The sequence below is a fragment of the Carcharhinus amblyrhynchos genome, chromosome 2 (genome assembly GCF_965287045.1).
Source record: "Carcharhinus amblyrhynchos chromosome 2, sCarAmb.v2.hapA, whole genome shotgun sequence".
NCBI classification, from domain to species: Eukaryota; Metazoa; Chordata; class Chondrichthyes; order Carcharhiniformes; family Carcharhinidae; genus Carcharhinus; species Carcharhinus amblyrhynchos.
The window spans coordinates 131,162,357-131,181,305 of NC_137325.1; the positions used below are offsets into that span (position 1 = coordinate 131,162,357).

General features: G+C 41.2%; 1 protein-coding gene across 2 annotated transcripts in view; it reads right to left on the bottom strand.

The window, feature by feature from the left end:
• Window positions 1-18,103, bottom strand: part of ube3c (ubiquitin protein ligase E3C) — a 147,028-nt gene extending 128,925 nt beyond the window's left edge. Inside the window, exons 1-5 of one of the 2 annotated variants that reach the window (XM_080212861.1) lie at window positions 18,043-18,103; window positions 16,905-17,006; window positions 11,919-11,972; window positions 1,650-1,724; window positions 255-401 (exon numbers count right to left, since the gene is read on the bottom strand). In XM_080212861.1, coding sequence (XP_080068987.1) covers window positions 255-401; window positions 1,650-1,724; window positions 11,919-11,972; window positions 16,905-16,970 — 342 coding nt within the window. In that variant the 5' untranslated portion in view covers window positions 16,971-17,006; window positions 18,043-18,103. Of the gene's footprint in view, window positions 1-254; window positions 402-1,649; window positions 1,725-11,918; window positions 11,973-16,904; window positions 17,007-17,544; window positions 17,994-18,042 lie in introns of those variants that run through there. The other variant, XM_080212854.1, reaches the window with a different exon arrangement.
• Between the last annotated feature and the right edge of the window lie 846 nt (window positions 18,104-18,949).

An 18,949-nucleotide genomic window follows, 5' to 3' on the forward strand; every position in this document is an offset into this window, starting at 1 on the left:
GTTGCTACTGGTTTGAAGCAACTTTTAACCTGTTTGAACTGTTCAGTTAAAGGGAATGCCATGGTTGTTTGATGTAGTAAACTCTATTCCCGCATTGCTCTTTGGAGAGTCAGTGGGACAGTCAGAAAGGGGGATGAAATAGACATGAACAGTATGTAAAACAGCTGATGTAGAACTTGCATTTTTGACTGGAAATCAAGTCCTGCTCCACATATTTGAGATTGAATTGTCAAATGGCAAATTTCTTCCCTTACCAATCTATCCACATCTTCATTTTGTTTGTAAAAAAATAGGAGTTTTCTTATTAAAACAGTCAAATTATGTCCATCACTGATAGAAAAATTTCCTCCTGGCTGGGCTAAGGAGACATAATGATCGAATTCACTTCGCTGAATCATATGCTGTAAAAATAAAACAAAATTCAAAATTAAGTTTTCCAAAATAATAAGATGGATTCTTTCTGCAAGTGTATCTAATCAACATCCAATACATTCCCTCTTTCCACCATTCAAAGATCATACCCACAATTACAGATCCCTTGTTAAAATAGATTTCCACATTATTTAAAACCATTGAAAAAATTCACTTTCCTCTTGCTTTCTTTTTAAAAAGCACTCAAAAGTTATTATTATAGAATCCCTACAGTACAGTACAGAAGGCAGCCATTTGACCTATTGAGTCTGCACCAACAACAATCCCACCCAGGCTCTATTCCCGTAACCCCACTTTCTACCCTGCCTATCATCATGACACTAAGGGACAATTTAGCATGGTCAGTCAACCTAACCAGCACAACTTTGAAGAGTGGGAGGAAATCGGAGCACCCGGAAGAAACTCTCACAGACACTGGGAGAATGTGCAAACTCCACACAGACAACCACCCGAAGCCAGAGTTGAACCTGGGTCCCTGGCGGTGTGAGGCATAGTGCCAAACACTGCGCTACCCCTGACAGAGGGATGCCAATTCTTACAGTAAGAATGCTACTTATTAGAATAAACTTAAGTTTACATTGAAAAAGATGACTCAATAATAAAAAAAAATCAAAAATAAAAGCTAGGAATACTCGCAGGTCTTGCAGCCTCTGTGGAGAGAAAATGATTCAGGCCTGCAACTTTTCATCAGAAGTCAGTGAAACTAAGTTCTGGTGAAAGGTCACAGATCTAAAACACCATCTCTATTCTCTCTCCACAAATGCTGCCAGACCATAGAATGACAGAGTCCCTGCAGTGCAGAAGGAGGCCATGCAGTCCACTGAGTTTGCAATCCCACCCAGGCTCTATCCCCATAACCCCATGAATTTACTCTAGCTCTTCCCCCTGACAGCAAGGGACAATTTAGCTTGGCCAATCCATCTAACCTGTATATCTTTAGACCAGCTGAGTATTTCCAGCATTTTCTGATTTTATTTCAAATTTCCAGCATCCACAGTACGTTGTGTCAGATGACTCAAACACTTCTTTACTATAATATTTTCAAAAGAATTCTAGTTGAATCAAATATTTTACTTTCTTGCCCAACTTCACAAACCCATAAGTTTAATCAGCAATACCTCTATGAAAATTAGTAAATGCTCTCAATGCACCCCTTTATTAGTATCACGTCTATCCAAATCTTTGCAATTTTATTTGAATGATTTTCTCCTACGTACTTGCTGTTTCCTGTCCCTATATCCCCTCAGGAAGGACTGAATAATAACTGCGTTCCTCTGCTTTCGTCTTTCTTCCTGGAAAAAAGAAATAAAAGTTTAACAAGTCCATCCTAGAAACTTTGCTGCTTTAAATTTTCTCAACGTTCAATTCTTTAACAACAGATTTGGCATCATTGAAATAAATGGGACCACGTTCTGTGATTAAAGCATTGGAGTACCATCACGTAATCATCACACTTTCGGAATGGATGAATGAATGAATGAAACTCAATTGACACACGCACATATATTTGCAGCTTGATTAAAGCTGTAAAAAACAATGTACTAAAAATTTTCGTTGCACTGTTTTTAGTTGTTTGGGGGCAAGAGGAGATGGGGGAGTTGCACACTGTATGCAGTATCTGCTAGGAACTCCAAGTTTTACAGTTCATTATTTTTCCTTCCTTTTTCTTGCTTGGGTGATATTGAATCCATACCTCCATTAGTAGTGGGTTCACTTGTGCTCCACTGCATCCAGTTAAAACTTATCTTCATAATGCATGATAACTCTCATCTACCAGAAACATTCTGGGAAACTATCAGAAAGTGAATAGATCTACTGATTTCTCTTGGGACTAATACAAACACAATAAGCAGTTCAATTATCTTTAGGGACTGAAGTAAATACCTATAATAGAACATTCAAAGAACACATCTAAAGTAGAACAAACACTTCAGCCAGAGTTCAAATTCCAATCTTGTTCACCAACTGCAATTGGGTTCTTCTTTGGGGGAAGTCTGAGTTGTGAAAGTAAAAAGTTGAAGTGAAACAATAATCAGTATGGACCCTACAACAGAGCACCACTGACGGCTGATGTTATATCTGTTTAGTTGTGCACAATTGTGGTTCCCACCATGCAAGTCACTCAAAGCAGCCAGGTGTAAAAGTTTGCCAGTTCCCCCATCGTAATGGCAAACCTCACCAACAAACAGCGCTTGGAGAATCTAAACTCATTTTTAGGTTGCCACTTGCTACTCAAAATCTACAAGTCAAATGCTGGCAACACTAGCACACAGCAAGCAGTTCAACTAAACAAGAAACTAGATAGGCCAACCTATCTTGCTCAGTACAAACTTAATTGCTATTTTGCTGTTAAAAATTACTCAAGCTCGGAGACAATTGTGAGAAAGGGAAAATATAACTCACATAAAGAAAGTAAATTGGAGGAGTAGGTTTTCCAGCCAGCTCTGCCATTCGATGAGATCATGACTGAATTTCGGCCTCAACTCTACTTTCCCATCCCATCCCCATATCCCATTGATGCACAAGAATTTGAAGATCGAAACGAGTGCATTGTATTTATCTGCAACCATCTCATTTAAAAGCTTAGGGTGTTGGCTATTAGGTCCAGGAGATTTGTCACTTGGTGTTCCATTAATTTTCCAATACTTCTCTTTTAGATCATTAATTATTCAAAGTTAGTACACTCAATAAAACGGATTCCTAATCTACTTCTGTTTTTCTACTGCAATGTCAGGCACAAAAAATAGAACATTTTGTTTCCTTGATCTCATTATAATTTTTCGTGTCTGCCTCCACAGCATTCTTACCTTCACTAACCTCGTCCTTTTACATCTTTGCAAAAACTTTACTGATTTTAAAAACCCTTCCAATATTCGGCCAACCTTGTAAAATGCCTTTTTCAATTTTAGTACTATCTTTAACTTCTATTAAGCCACAGATGTATCAATTTTCCATTGGAGTTTTTATTTCTCAATGGAATGGATATGAAATTGTGAATTATTTCTTTAAATGTTCACCATTGCTTATCTACCACATCTTGCAGTCTGATTTCCCAATCCCATAGGGCAACTGGAGCTTCACCTCCATTGGTGCTCTTAAATTTTAAAGATCTGAGTTTCAGATGTTAACCACATCTCTCTCAAACTTATAATATGACCACACTTCCTCAGGGGATCCTTTGCAGTACAGACAATGTTTCCTGTTGCGGGGAAGGGCAGAACTCAAGCTATTGATTATTGTCACAAGTAGTTAACACTTCAAAGTTATGAAAATCCCCTAGTTGCCACACTTGCACATCTGGTCAGGTACACTGAGGTAGAATTTAGCAGGCCAATGCACCAAACCAGCACATCTTTTGGACAGAGGGAGGAAACCCAGAGCGCCCAGAGGAAACACACAGACACGGGGAGAACATGCAAACCAGAGTCTGTCAACAAGAAATCCTATTCAGAAGGACCTTCTTCACCAAAGAGTGGTGAAAATGTGGAACTCACTACAAGAGTAACTTAAGAGGAAACTGAACAAGCATAAGGGAGCAAAGAATAAATGGCTGTGATGGTGCATTTAGAGGATGAAAGATGGAGGTGGCTCAAGTGGAGCTGAAATGCCTGCATGGACTCAGGCCAGATGCCTGGCTTCTGAATTCTAATCTAATGTAGGAAAGTTCCTCGTTAACCAAGTCTTATTATACAATGCGAGATCCAAAATAACTTAGTCCTTCAACCTATTTTTGTTAAATGTATTCCATGAACATGCCCTTTTGCCAAGTTGGTTTGCCCAATCTATATGAAGATTAAAGTCACGCAAAATTGTTTAATTTCCTTGTTATATGTTCCTTAACTTCCTCACTTATACATTGCACAAAGTAATGACGACTATTAGAAGACCTATAAACTAGACACGGCAGATTTTTATGCCTTCTGTTTGTTCTTAACTCCAAACACACAGATTCTACATCTCAATTTTCTGGGCTAAGATCTATTCGCCCAACCATCTTTTTCTCATCTGTTTCGTTCTCAGGACTACCCACCTCCTAGAGCTAAGGAACAAAAAGGTACATTTACATTGCCCAGTGTTGTCTGTACATCACCAACTATTAGGAGTAATGCAGAGGAAATTTGCTAGGAAATTAAGAGGTACAAAAATTACAGAATAATTGAGGGACTTTCATTATCCAAATATAGACTGGGATAGTGATATTGTAAAGGGCAGAGTTCCTAGAGTGTGCTCAGGAAGATTCGCTACAGCAGTATGCTTACAGTTCAAAGTAAAAGATGACATTGGCTCTTGGGAATCAAATGTTCCATGTGAATCAACTGACAGAAGGAGAACATTTAGGAAACATGTCATTGTATTGCAAGATTTAGGGTGATAGTGGAAAAGCTCAAAGAACGATCCACAGCAAGAATAATTAACTGGGGGAAAAGCCAAGTGCAATGGGGTAAAAATGATTGGGAGTCAAAGGTTATAGGATAAACAGTAACTATGTAATAGGCTATTTCGGGCAGTCAACGTACACTGCCTTGAAGAAAAAGGCAAGCACCATCAAAGCCAGAGCTCCTTGGATGACAAAAAAAAAGAGATCCAAGATAAAGAAGAAAAATTGTGCTTATGACAAATGTCAGGTAGAAGATACAATTGAATACAGAAAGATCAGAGGGAAGGTGAAAAAGCAAAAAAGAGAAGCAAAGAGGGAGTATGACTGGAGACTGGCTGCCAATATAAAAGAATCCCAAAGGCTTCAAAGTCATATGAACAGTAAAAAAGGTGACAAGAAAGGAAAACCAGAACAGATTAGGGACCAAAAAAAAAGAGAGATTCACACAAAGGAAGAGGGCGTTGCTGAGGTATCAAATGAATACATTACATCAAGGAAGATGATGTTACCCATGTTAAAAGAAGTGGTATTTCAGACATTAGAAGAACTTAAAACCGATGAGGCGGTATTGGATAAACTCTCTTGACTTAAATTGTTAGGGCACCTACACCAAGTGAGAAGCATCCAAGGGATAGAGGTGAGTGAGTGGAAATTGCAGAGGCACTGGCCTTAATTTTCCAGACTTTCTTAGGCTCCGGTGTAGTGTCAGAGGACTGGAGAATTCCTAATATTACACCTTCGTTCAAAGACAGGTATGAAAATAAGCCCAACAACTACAGGTCAGTCAGTTTAACTTCAGTGGTGGAGAAATTTCTAGAAACTATTAGGGGCAATTCTCCCATCACGACCCACAAATGTTTTGGCAGATCAGGCCAGGAGAAACACGTGTCAGCCATTTTGCAGGATTCGCACGTGTTCCGACGCACGCGCACCTCCTAGAACCAGGGGACAAGCGCAATTGGGACTGCACTGGAAACTGGTGGTAAGAACATAAGAACATAAGAAATAGGAGCAGGAGTAGGCCATCTGGCCCTTCGAGCCTGCCCCGCCATTCAATAAGATCATGGCTGATCTGTCGTGGCTCAGTTCCACTTTCCCGCCCTCTCCCCATAACCCTTAATCCCCTCTCTTATCAAAAACCCATCAACCCGCTTCTTAAAAATATTTAGCGAGGCAGCCTCCACCACTTCAACGGGCAGAGAATTCCAGAGATTCACCACCCTTTGAGTGAAGAAGTTCCTCCTCAACTCCGTTCTAAACCGCCCCCCCCCTTTATCTTGAGGCTGTGCCCCCTAGTCCTACTGTCTTTTTTGAGCGGGAAGAGTCTCTCCAGCTCTATCCTATCCATCCCATTCATCATCTTATACGTCTCAATGAGATCTCCCCTCATTCTTCTAAACTCTAACGAGTACAAGCCTAGTTTATTCAGCCTCTCCTCATAGCTCAACCCCCTCAACTCCGGTATCAGCCTAGTAAACCTCCTCTGCACTCCTTCCAAGGCCAAAATATCCTTGCGCAGGTGCTTTAAAACATATTTTTAATCTATTTTAAATGTACTCTATCAGGCCTGGCACGTAACTTGCCAGGCCTGATAGCATCTCCCATCTTACCAGGAGAGGGAGGGTTCAGAGTAGATCCCCACAATCGGGGAACTAGCGAGAGATCCCACCAGAGTGAGGGGGAGGGCAGGTGATTGGTGCCTCAAGGGGGTTGGGCAGTGCAGGAGGTGGTGCCCCTGGGCATGGGCAGCCTGGCAATGTCACTGGCACTGCCCAAGGGGCAAAGTGCCAATGTCAAAGGGGCACCTTGGCACTGCTCACTAGGCATCAAGCAGTGCCAACAGGGCGATTGGTGGGGGTGGAGGTTTCACTGCCACCCTGCATGGGGATCAGTCTGGAGGGAGACCAGCAAACAGGGAGACTGATATTGGGGGCATTGCGCATGTGCAGATTCCAAAGCTGTCAAACTCTGGCGTGAATAGGCCCCGTGTACATGGGTTTTTAATGACATTCACAATTGTGACCTCTGCATTGCACAGAGTGGGGAGATTCGTATCTATAGCAGCATTGAAAAAAGTCTTGATCTAGACCATGCATTCTTGCCAATTCAGCACTTTTGTGAAAATTGTTCCCCCCCCCCTATAATTCAGGACAAAATTATCACATGGATAAATATGCGTTAATTAGTTAAAGCCAGCGTGGATTTAAGGGAAAATCGTATTTTTTAAACTGAAGTATTTTTATGAAGAAGTAACAGAGAGGTATGATGAGGGCAATGCTGTTGATGCAGTATGCAGGGATTCCCAAAAGGCCTTTGATACAGTATTTATAACACACGTGTGTGAAGTTATGGGTAACGGAATAAAAGGGACATTCGTAATATGGATACAAACTGGCTGAGTGGCAGGAAGCAATGAGTATGGTTGATGGAGGGTTTTTCAGCTGGAGAAAAGTTTGTAGTAGAGATCACCAGGGGTCAGTGTGTGGACCCTTGCTTTTCCTGATATTTATTAATGAGCTAGACTTTGGTGATCTGTGAGAAGGACAGTGTAGAATACTGCTTTTCAAAACATTTCCCTCCACTTTTGCCAAATGAAGGAGCTTTGGGGCCCACACCACCTCCTTTAATGCAATAGGCCAGTCTGCTTGGTCCTCACAATCTCACTCCAAACAGGTTCACAGGATGAGGGGACAACATGCACATCAGGTGTAGAGTCCAGCCAGCTTCTTTGTGCTGTCTTCACCTTCACACGTACAGGTCATCGTGAACGACAACAGCAACAAATCGGTCCTTTTACTCAGCATTGGATACTCCTGGAAGAGACTGATCCAGAATGATGACATCATAGACTTGTGACATGTTCTTAACAGGTGCTGCCACAAGTCAGGTACAGCAGCTCAGTCTCCTCATTTGAAGTCAGCTGTAAATTAATAAGCGATTCTGGGCTCTCAAACTCAAAAGAATTTTTCACCCACCTCCTTTTTTAAAATCTGAAAATTCTCTGGAAAGTCGAGACAAAAACTGATGATCTGCACAACCAGACGTGACTGAATCAGGTTCATCAGTCTATTGACAGCTGCTTTATTAACATTGTTTTCTTAACATTGAAGAAAACAATGTGCTGTAGTAGTGTGGGGAATATGTAGTAGTTTTGGCTTTTTACTCGCATTTGCAAAACTTTCAATGAATTTCGGAAAGCATCTATTTGTTCCCAGTGCCAAAACCAATTCTTTTCCTGGAATTTTTTGTTATTTGTTTAGAACTAAACAATAAAAAAAATCTGCAAGATTCGACAGGGTTAGCATCCAATGTTCATCAGCACACAAACCAGCCAGAAGGGATGGTTTCTCAAGAAGGAAAGCGTGCCTTTCATACCTCTGTTTGCAAACTCTGCCAAGCACCTGACCCCTTAACAAGCAACATACACACTTATTGTTCCAGACGAAGTAATGTGCAGCCTCCATTTCGGAACACAGAGCCTCGAAAAGCCTGGGATTGAACATGCTGCCTTTCATGAAATTCCCAACTTTCACAATTTCTTTCAACACTACTTCAAGCGCAGGTGTAATTCCTTTTGATGCCAATGCCTTGCAGTGAATAAAGCAATGATTCCAAACAATGTCCCGACCAGCTGCCTCCTTAATCCTTATTTTAACTCCACTGTTCTTCCCAATCATGTTAGCTCCCCATCACTCGCGATTTCTCTGCAAGTAAAACTCAGTCGAGCCCACAAAGATTTGTGCGCCAATTGTGTTTGTTGGTAACATCAAGCAGTGCAGCAAATCTTTAGCACATTAATTGAGCCAAACATACCTAATGTAAACTAACAAGGTTGCACAATCTGCAACATCTGTACTTTCATCCAGTTGTATCAAGAATTCCCAAACTAACATTAAATGAGAAATAAGCTGTACTTCTAAATATCACAAATTCGGCGAGTCACTGTGTTGTCACTTAGTAGGATGCACTTCAGCTTTACAGCTGACCTCTCATCTAGGACCGTGCAGGCCATGTCTAATGCTGCAGGGAGAATTAATCTCTTTGCAACAGTGTGGGGCATTTTCTCTTTAGCTATTCGATAAGCTACCATGCAAGAGGATAATCACACTTTGTTATTCAATGTTTACTTTCTGCTAATAACTTGAGCAAATGATTTCTGTTCTTGCTGCATCCTTTAAAAAACTGAATAGTTTTTTCCCCTCGGGGTTACCACGCTTAGTCTTCAGGTGGCTTTGCAGTATTACATTCTCATTTGCCAGTATTTCTCTGCATATAACACAGATGCGCTCTGCATCCTGATTTGCAATGGTGCAATTGACAAAACCATACCTCAGGACATCATCTTTATACTGCTTTGTTCCCTGTTTTAGTTTCTTCTTTGTAGGCTGTTCACTAGAAGCCCTGGCGCTTTGTGCAGAGTTAACAGTGACACTGCTCCGTCCGTAGCTCTCTCCAGCGAATTCCAATGTGAGGTTCTGGCCAGTAGATACAATGCTTATTAGTGTCTCTGACTGTCTCGTTCTCATAATGAAGTGATCCATGTCCACAGTCCTCGTCTTGCTTGCAAGTCAAAGAAGCTCATTTCCAAGTGAATTCGCACCAAAAGTACATGCAAGGTGCTTGGCACCAAGTGCACATTCAAGGCACACTGACCAGTTCACTGTTGACTCTCATGGTCAGAGACTACTGTTCCAAGGGATTAAAAAATTTAGGCAGTGGGGTTTGGCTGCATTTAGAGTAGCGCATACAGTTCTCGATACTCAAGTCAGGCAATATTTGAGGAACACCGCAAACCATTTCACACCTGTCCACAACCCACCCATGGGTTGCAATCCCCACTTTGAAAAGGCCTCATGTAAACCATCAAAAAGACAAGTTGGTGGAAACAGGCAACTGTATAAAGCAACTCTCCACAGATGCTGTCAGACCTGCTGAGATTTTCCAGCATTCTGTTTTTGTTTGATGTGTGTTACGTAAGGCACCAGTCCAGCCTCAGTTGGAGTGTGTGTCCACTTCCGGGTGTTGCATTTTAGGAAAGATTTGAAGCAACTGGAAAGAGTGCAGAACTTTTGAGAATAGTTTCTGGGATCAGCAACTTCAGTTACGAAGACAAATCAGAAAAACGACTTTGAAGAAAAGGAGGCCAAGAGGAGATTTGATAAAGGTATTCAAAATCATGAGAGGTCTAGATAGAGCAGATAGGGAGAAACCGTTCCCACTTATGAAGTGATTGAAAACAAGGTGGCGCAGATTGAAAGTAATTTGCAAAAGAAGCAACAGCAAAACAAGAGACATCCTTTTCATGGAGCAAGTGATTAAGGAATGAAAAGCACTGCCCGAGAGTGCAGTGGAAGCAGATTCAACTGAAGCACTCAAAGGGGAACTAGACTGTTATTTGAAAAGGAACAATGTGCAGTGTTATGGGGAGAAAGCAGGGAATGGCAGAAATGAATTGTTCAGAAAGCCAGTGTTGACATAATGGGCTGAAGAGCCTCCTCTGAGATGTGACATTCCTGTGATTCTGTCCTTTCATTGTGTACCTGTCTTCCAATTCACAAAATGTTAATCAGACGTCAGACCCTTGGGTTGGGGGTATGCATGCTAAAATTAGTAACAAATTATTTTAATAAGATGCAAGAAAATAATTTAAACTTCTATTAATTAAATTGCAAATATAAGTGTTAGCCAGTACAAGTAAGTTTTTCTGATGCAAGTGGACACCTTAATGTGAAGGTTCAGATACTGAAAGTTTGATTTGAACAGCTTGCAAATGAAAATATACCTAATCTATCTCGCTGAACGACATTCTACAATATCAAAAATACTTCACGGAACTGCAACTCTCTTTATTGCTCCGTTAAAGCCACAGGTCACTTCAGTAAACCAAGGACAAACACTTTAATAGTGCCGTAAAACTGCATTTTATGATGCTCAAGGCTATAGTCATTAACCTGTTCGTTTATTGGAAGCTGGTGTCGGGATTTTAAAATCAGTAACTCAAACAAAATGATATGCAAAACAAAAAAAATTATCCATGCACGACCACACATTAGAATCAAAACTAAAGGTGGGAAATGTATGAATGTTTATAAGAATCAGAGGTAAAGTATAATCAAGTCCCAATTCTACTCTTTCAATCAAATGTCTGGTGAACATCGATACTATTTCACGATTCAAGCTTAGACTCAAAGAAAGCTTTTGTCTGGGAGGTATTGGAGAGTCAATGCCATCTCCAAAATCTATGAGCCATCACTTTCAAGAGTTGAAGGGTTGGGGAAAAAAATTAAAATAACTTTTGTTTGGAGAACTAGGTGTCAGGCTGGATCGCACAATGTCCTTTTAAAATAAGACAAGTGATTGAACCACCGTTGGCTCAAAGTTCTTATAAAGTGGAGCCCACAGCAAAAAAACTCAATTTGGAGCAGACTGTTTAAGAAAGGCAAAAAGTGGTTGGTATGAGCGAATGAGGGAGTGAGGGGGAGTATATTGGTTCTCTTACTGGGTGCTTCTGTTAAGTTCACACTGGGACAGAGTCCAGGTGCTTTAGTGTTTATCTTGCTTTCCTACAGCCTCTATCTGTCCTGAGAGCTCTCAATAATGGCATGGTGTGTCAAAATTGGAAAGGTACACTTAGTTGCCTAGCAGTAGCATGGCTTAACATTGATAAGTAGAAAGTTATAGCCTTTATTCATTAATTGACCACATCCTACAATATCTACTTTACCTTCATCTTCAAGTTGTTTTACATTATGCACAACCCATTATATTGTGCTGCATTAAAACAGTTTAAAATCATATAATCCCTACAGTACACAAGAGACCATTTGGCCCATTGAATCTAAACTGACTCTGACAGGCCCTCCCCACACAGCAATGCTGTCCACTGTGTACCATGCCAATGTTCATTTAGCAAGTTTATTTTACGCTCAGTTACAACAATTACAAAATTTCAGATTTTACAAAGTAATTTATGTACTAATTCTAAAATGTTACTTTAAGGGAATAGAGTTTTTTATGAATCAAACAGGAGAAGTGCACTGCACAAATATATTACCAAATGCACAAAATTTCTTGTTTTAAATCAATGTGAATAAAATTTCTATTTTACCTCACGTTTCCGCCTTTCTTCCTGCGTTCGATGCAGCAGTGAAGCTTTCTCTTCCTTCAGAAAAAGTAGGAAATATTAGTGTTGTCCATAACAATGTTCGCACTATCCAATATCACTATAGTTCACAAAATTTATGCCCAGTAAAAGGAGTTAGTTTGGAATTAACTAGTTTAGAATTAAACACACAGATATGAACATATAAATTAGAAGCAGACCATTCCACCTGCTCAGCCATTTGATAAGATCATGACTGATCTGATTATGGCCCTAACTTTACACTCCTGTCCACTGCCCATACTCTGAATACTTTTAAGGCTGAGTTAGATGACAGAGTAATCAATGACCCTACCTCCACTGCTCTGTGGGGAAGAGAATTCCAGACTAATAATACTAAAGAGAAAAAAAAAATTATCCTCATCCGTGTCTTAAATGACACCTCCTAATTCTAGTCTTTCCCACATGGGGAAACAGTCAGTCAAGACTCCTCAGGATTTTATACGTTTCAGTAAAATCACCTCTCATTCTGCTAAACTCCAACAGTTACAGATCCAACCTTTTCTCATAAGACAACCACATTCATCCTTCATCTCAGAAAATCAAGTGAATGTTCTCTGAACTGATGTAATTATATCCCTTCTTAAGTAATGAGATCAAACTGTACACAGTCTTCCAGAGTGATCTCATCAATGCCTGTACAACTGCAGCAAAACTTGCCTACTTGTATATTCCACTTTCTTTGCAATAAAGTCGACTTTCGATTTGCCTTCCTACTCACTTGCTTTACCTGCAACCTAACTTTTTGCCATTCATGTAGCAAGATACCAAGTCCCTCTATAACACAGTTGTATAAGCTGCTGGCACACCAATTTCCTATCCATGCTAATATGTTGTCCCCTACACCCTGAGCTATTAGTTTGTGCAGTGACATTTGATGTAGCACCTTATCAAATGAATCATAGAATATCTACAGTGCAGGAGGCCAATCGGCCCATTGGTCCTGCTCTGACAACAATTCCACTCAAGTTCTATGCCCAGGTCCCCACGGCATTTACCCTGCTAATTCCCATGACACTAAAGGGCAATTTACCACGGCCAATCAATCTAACAAACACATCTTTGGACTGTGGTTGGAAACCAGAGGAAACCCACATGGACATGGGGAAAATGTGCAAACCTCACACAAACAGTGACCTGAGGCCAGAAGTGAACCCAGATCCCTGGTGCTGTGAGGCAGCAGTGCTAACCACTATGCCACCCCAAACGTCTTTTGAAAATCCAAATACACTACATTTACAGGTTTCCCTTAATTTTTGCTTATTATTTTCTTAAAGAACTCGGATAAATTATTCAAACATAATTTATCCATCACAAAACCATGCTGTCTAATTTTATTCAAATTTTCCAAGTGCCTTGCTATAGCCTAACAGTCGGTTCTCACATTTTCCTTATGACAGATGTTATATTAATGCCCTATCTCCCTCCTTTTATGAAATACGGCACTTAAATTTGCTATTAGAAGTTCCTTCCTCTCAATCATTTCTATTTAGGAGTACTTCTGGCATGCTATTTGTGACTTCTATTATGTAGATAGACAAAACATCTGTTCAACATTTCCTTATTTCTCATTAATAATTCTCCAGATTCTCTCTCTCTGGAGGACCAACGCTCACTTCATTAACTCTCTTTTTTTAAACAAAAGTTCCTACATATCCAGCCAGCTTTCTCACATTTCTAACCATTCTTGGCTGGATTTTAAATTCTGTCCAATCTTTTTCTTTCGGGCACACAGAGGGAGAATTTAGCATGGCCAATGCACCTAACCAGCATCTTTCAGATTGTGGGAGGAAACCAACGCAGATATGGGGAGACTCAGTACAGACAGTGACACAAGCTGGGAATCGAACCTGGGTCCCTGCCGCTGTGCCACTGCCACGGACGGCACATCCTTCTGGAGTCTTTCTTTCTTACTGAAATCTACCTTTGCTGAGTGTTATGAAATATCCCCTTCAGTGCTTGCCATTGCTTTTCTAATTTCCCAGTTCACTTTAGCCAGCTCGGTCTTCCTACTCTTCATACACCAGCTTGAAAATGTAAGACAATAATTAGCAGTGGATTTTACGCCTCCTTGCAGGAGATCAGACTGCTCAATATTTTCAGCATTTTCTATTCTGATTTGAGAAATAAAACAAAACCACCAAAACAAAAGAGAAAACCTAAATTCCACAACAAAATATCAGTTCTGAAGAGCTTAGACTCCGCACTACGTGAGAAGGAGCACAAAGTCCTCCACATATGTTGCAAAGATAGAAAAAAGATAGAATCGCCTCAAGTTAGGACTTAATAATGAATGGAGACCTTTATTCTTGTTGGACTTGATTTTTTGGATCAATTGTTCAAAGTTTCAAAAAGGAGGGAGAAATGAGGCATTAATAGGCTAAAGCATAATTAAAATGATACAGGTCTTATAACCACAGAAATCTGTACTAGGACCCCAACTGTTAACATTATATATTAATGATTTATAAGAGGGAAGTAAGTGTATTATCTCCAAATTTGCAGATGGTACAGCTGGATGGGAGGGTGAGCTATGAGGAGGATACAGAGATGCTTCAGCATGATTTGGATAGGCTGAGTGAATGGGCACATGCATAGCAAATACAGCATAATGTGGATAAGTGTGAGGTTATCCACTTTGGTATCAATAATAGGAAGGCAGATTATTACTTGAATGGGTGTAAATTGAGGGAGGTGAATAGTCGACGAGACCTTGGTGTTTTTGTGCATTAGAACATAGAACACTACAGCACAAACAAGCCCTTCGACCCACAAGTTGCGCCGCTCACATCTACACTTACCAAGCCATAGAACTATCTGTAACTCTCAAAGCCATTAGATCCCATATACTCATCCAGAAGTCTTTTAAAAGACCCCAGCGAGTTTGCCTCTACTACCACCGATGGCAGCCGATTCCACTCACTCACCACCCTCTGAGTGAAAACTTTCCCCAACATCCAACATTTCCTCTGTACTTGTTTCCCAGCACCTTAAACCTGTGTCCTCTCGTAGCCACCATTTCAGCCCTGGGAAATAGCCTCCGACGATCCACCCCATCTATTCCTCTCAACATTTTATAAACCTCTATCATAGAACAAATCTCTATCATTAGACACTGAAAATAAGCATGCAGGTACAGCAAGCAGTAAAGAAGGCAAATGGTATGCTGGCTTTTTACAGAGAAAGGATTCGAGTACAGAAAAGGGAAATTTTACTGCAACTGTATAGGGCATTGGCAAGGCCACACCTGGCATACTACATGCAGTGTTGGTGCCCACATCCAATGAAGGATGCCCTTGGTATACAGGGAGTGCAGCAAAGGTTTACCAGGTTGATTCCTGGGATGGTAGGTCTGTCTTAAATCACTGCAATGAAGTTACTGTGAAATTCCCCAACTCGTCACACTCCAGCGCTGTTCAGGTCAACACACCTAATCAGCACCTCTTTCTGACTGTGGGAAGAAACCGGAGTATGTGGAGGAAACCCACACGAACACAGGGAGAATGTGCAGACTCCACACAGTGACCCGAGTTGCAAATCAAACCCAGATTCCTGGCACTGAGAGGCAGCAATGCTAACCACCATGCCATTAGACTGCCCTATGTGACTTGTGGAAGGGTAATGCATACAAAAAGACTAGCCAATACTCGTGATGTACAGTAACATCTACTCCCCTTAACTAGCCAAACAAGTTCATCTCATAATATTCAAATTAATTAAGTGTACAATTCTACCACCACATTAGAGGCAACACTAATTTTTGAAAGGTATAAAGAGCACTTGCAAAGATCACAGCAAGATATTGTGGATGCTGGAATATAAAACAAAAACAGAAAATGCTGGAAAATCTCAGCAGGTCTGACAGCATCTGTGGAGAGAAAACTGGGCCAATATTTCGAGTCAGGATGACCCTTCAGAGGTAAGCTCTAATCACTGATGCTGTCAGACCTGCTGAGATTTTCTAGCATTTTCTGTTTTTCTTGCAAAGATTAGTTTGCCTTGCCGTGCTTTTTGAATTGTTGCAATATTGCAACAAAACTGGGATATCAATGAAAGAACGATACTATAATTTTCACAAACAAAACTTACTGAACATTCTTCAAATCAGTAACAAAAACCAAAAATAATTATGTATACAATTCAGTACACAGCATTAAAATGTGAAGTTAACTATTCTCCACATTCAATTATCTTCAAATTAAATACACTCTTGTACACATTATAATGTGTAGGCACCAATGTACTGTCCTGGTCAACATTTATCCCTCAACCACTATCTCAAAAAGAAATTAGCTGGCCATTATTAAATTAGCTGTCTGTCAGAGCTTGCTGGGTAGAAACTGGCTGCCATGTTTCCTACATTACAGCAGTGCAGGTGGCATAGTGGTCAGCACTGCTGCACCAGGGACCTGGTTGGATTCTGGTCTTGGTGACTGAAGTTTGCACATTTTCCTTGTGTCTGCATGGTTTTCCTCCAGGTGCTCCAGTTTTCTCTGGAGGTGTGCAGGTTAGGTGGATTGACCTTGCAAAAATTGCCCCTTAGTATCCCAAGATGAGTTTGGAGGATTACAGTAAATGTGCCTAGTGGTTATGGGCATAGGGCAGGGGAATCTGTCAAAGAGTCAGTGCAGGCTTGATGGGCCAAATGACTTCCTTCTGCACTGTCTGGATTCTCTGATTTCCACATAAGCACTTCATTAGGAAATCCCAGTTTTGTGAAAGGTACTATTTAGATACATTTCATTTTTTTGGTGGGAAGTTCATGAATTATTCATGGCTACTCAAACTTCACTATTTATATCATCTGAATTGATAATACACCAGAGCTTGGATTTTCAGATCACCATAACACATTTTAAAAAATTGTATTCAAAATTGTATTAAATCCATTCATTGCACGTTAAAACTTCCTAACAGCAAGTGATTACTAACCTTTCTGCTTGCTCCACCAAGAGATACCTTGGGCCGCGTTTTGAACTCGCCTTCAAAGCTGAACATGTCTGTCCGTTATCCCATCTAGCAGAAGTACAGCTCCTATATGTGAAATTATATTGCCAATGAAGCAAACGTGATCAATATTTTTCACCTAAAAGAACATACCTCAAAAATCAGCTCTTGCATAGCTATGTCTTGCACTAAACCAGCAAAAACTACCCAATGGTGGTGTCAACTAGAATGATACCACCCCCCACCCAGAAAGCAAAACTAACAATTCTTTAGCATGACAGTGCAAATTTACAACATATTATGCTTATTATACCACATATGCTAAATCACTGAAAGACACTAGATTAGGGTCACAAGTTATTTTCTTCTCAGGGTCTTAAATACACTTTATTTGAACTGGAAGTCATTCTAAATGCCAACCGTGTCAGCTATACAAGTTGTACACATATAAATACGCGCATATAGTTGTACACATAATCAATATAGATACATCAGATATCTGGAGGTGTAAATCGTGAATTGCTCTGGAGGTCTCCTCAACCCTAACGAATCACAATAACCCCATCGTATACCAAAATCCTGGCCAGCAGCCTGTTACAACAGCAGACAAATCCATCTAACTTACAAAATAGGGGAGGAGGCGAGGTGGTTTACATCTATAGCAGACGAGGGCAAAAGGATACAACACTGTCGAGCAAGGCAGTGTGGCAGGGATTTTCAATTAAACAAAAAGAGCCTTCCCCCCCCTCTCCTGTCTGACTGGGACTAAATAGGCCGTTATGCCGAGGCCTGGGCCAGTGGAGTGAATTGTCAGCCAGTAACTAGGCTCTATTCTTTTTCCCCCTCCCTTCTCTTTCTTTATGACTCAGCAGGACGCAGAAAGGGCTAAAACGCTGCTTTGCATTGAATAGAGAGTTTCTATAAAACATCAGCTTCAAAAAAAAGCCTGTCATTGAAGTGCTTTGAAAATAAAGAACAAGGAACGGACTACATTAAAAAAAAACACGCGCTTAAGATTCTCTTCTTAAAAAAGAAAGGAGTTATAGAGGAACACGATGACAAAGTGTCCCCTCCGCAAAGCCCCCCTCCCTCCTCACTGCTCTGCCCGACCCGGCTCCTTTACCTGATGCACCGCCTGTAACTGAAACCGACCGCGCGCACACCGGAAGCTGTCAGGGCCGGGCTCCGTCCCACCCACCTCGCAGCCCTGCCTCCCACGGCCCCCCCGGAAGTCCCGCCTTCTCCTGTGACGCCACAAACGCCTTCCGTCAAGTGATGGGAATGTCTATCTGATTGGGATGTCTATCTGAGGCGTTCCCCGCCCCGCCGCCCCCCCTTGACGTTTGCGCACTCCGTTCCAGTGAACCCGGCTCCGCCCTCTGCCAGGACGGGAAGGAGCGGACGTTGTTGGTCAGCGCTGGATTTAAAACTGATCTCGACCTTCAGAAGGTGATGGGGAATACAAAGGGTGCATGGAGTATCCATCCTTTTGTAGAAAGGCTTTTAAGGAGGTGTTACTGATGAATGTTTTGGGCGTTGATTTGCAGCGGTGCCCCGTGCCCGCCGGCGTCTATTTCTAAAGCGAACGTCTCGGAAGCGATTGTCAACAGGATGATGACGTCAGCAGGCACGTTTGTGACCTTTGACCCCAGTTATGTCCCACCCATCTCCCCAACCCATGTCTTGCGCACCATGGGAACCATCCCAAACTTGCAGTTGAGTGAATTGACATTGTCTTTGGTGTACTATTTGGTGTACATATTTGATTTGATTTATTATTGTCACAAGTATTAGTTATACAATAAAAGGTATTGTTTCTTGCATGCCATACAGACAGAACATACCGTTCATAGAGAAGGAGTGAGTGCAGAATGTAGTGTTACAGGCATAGCTAGGGTGTTGAGAAAGAGCAACTTAATGTGACGAAGGTCCATTCAAAGCAGCAGGGAAGAAGCTGTTCTTGACACAGTTGGTACATGACCTCAGACTTCTGTATCTTTTTCCCGGCAGAACAAGGTGGAGGAGAGAAT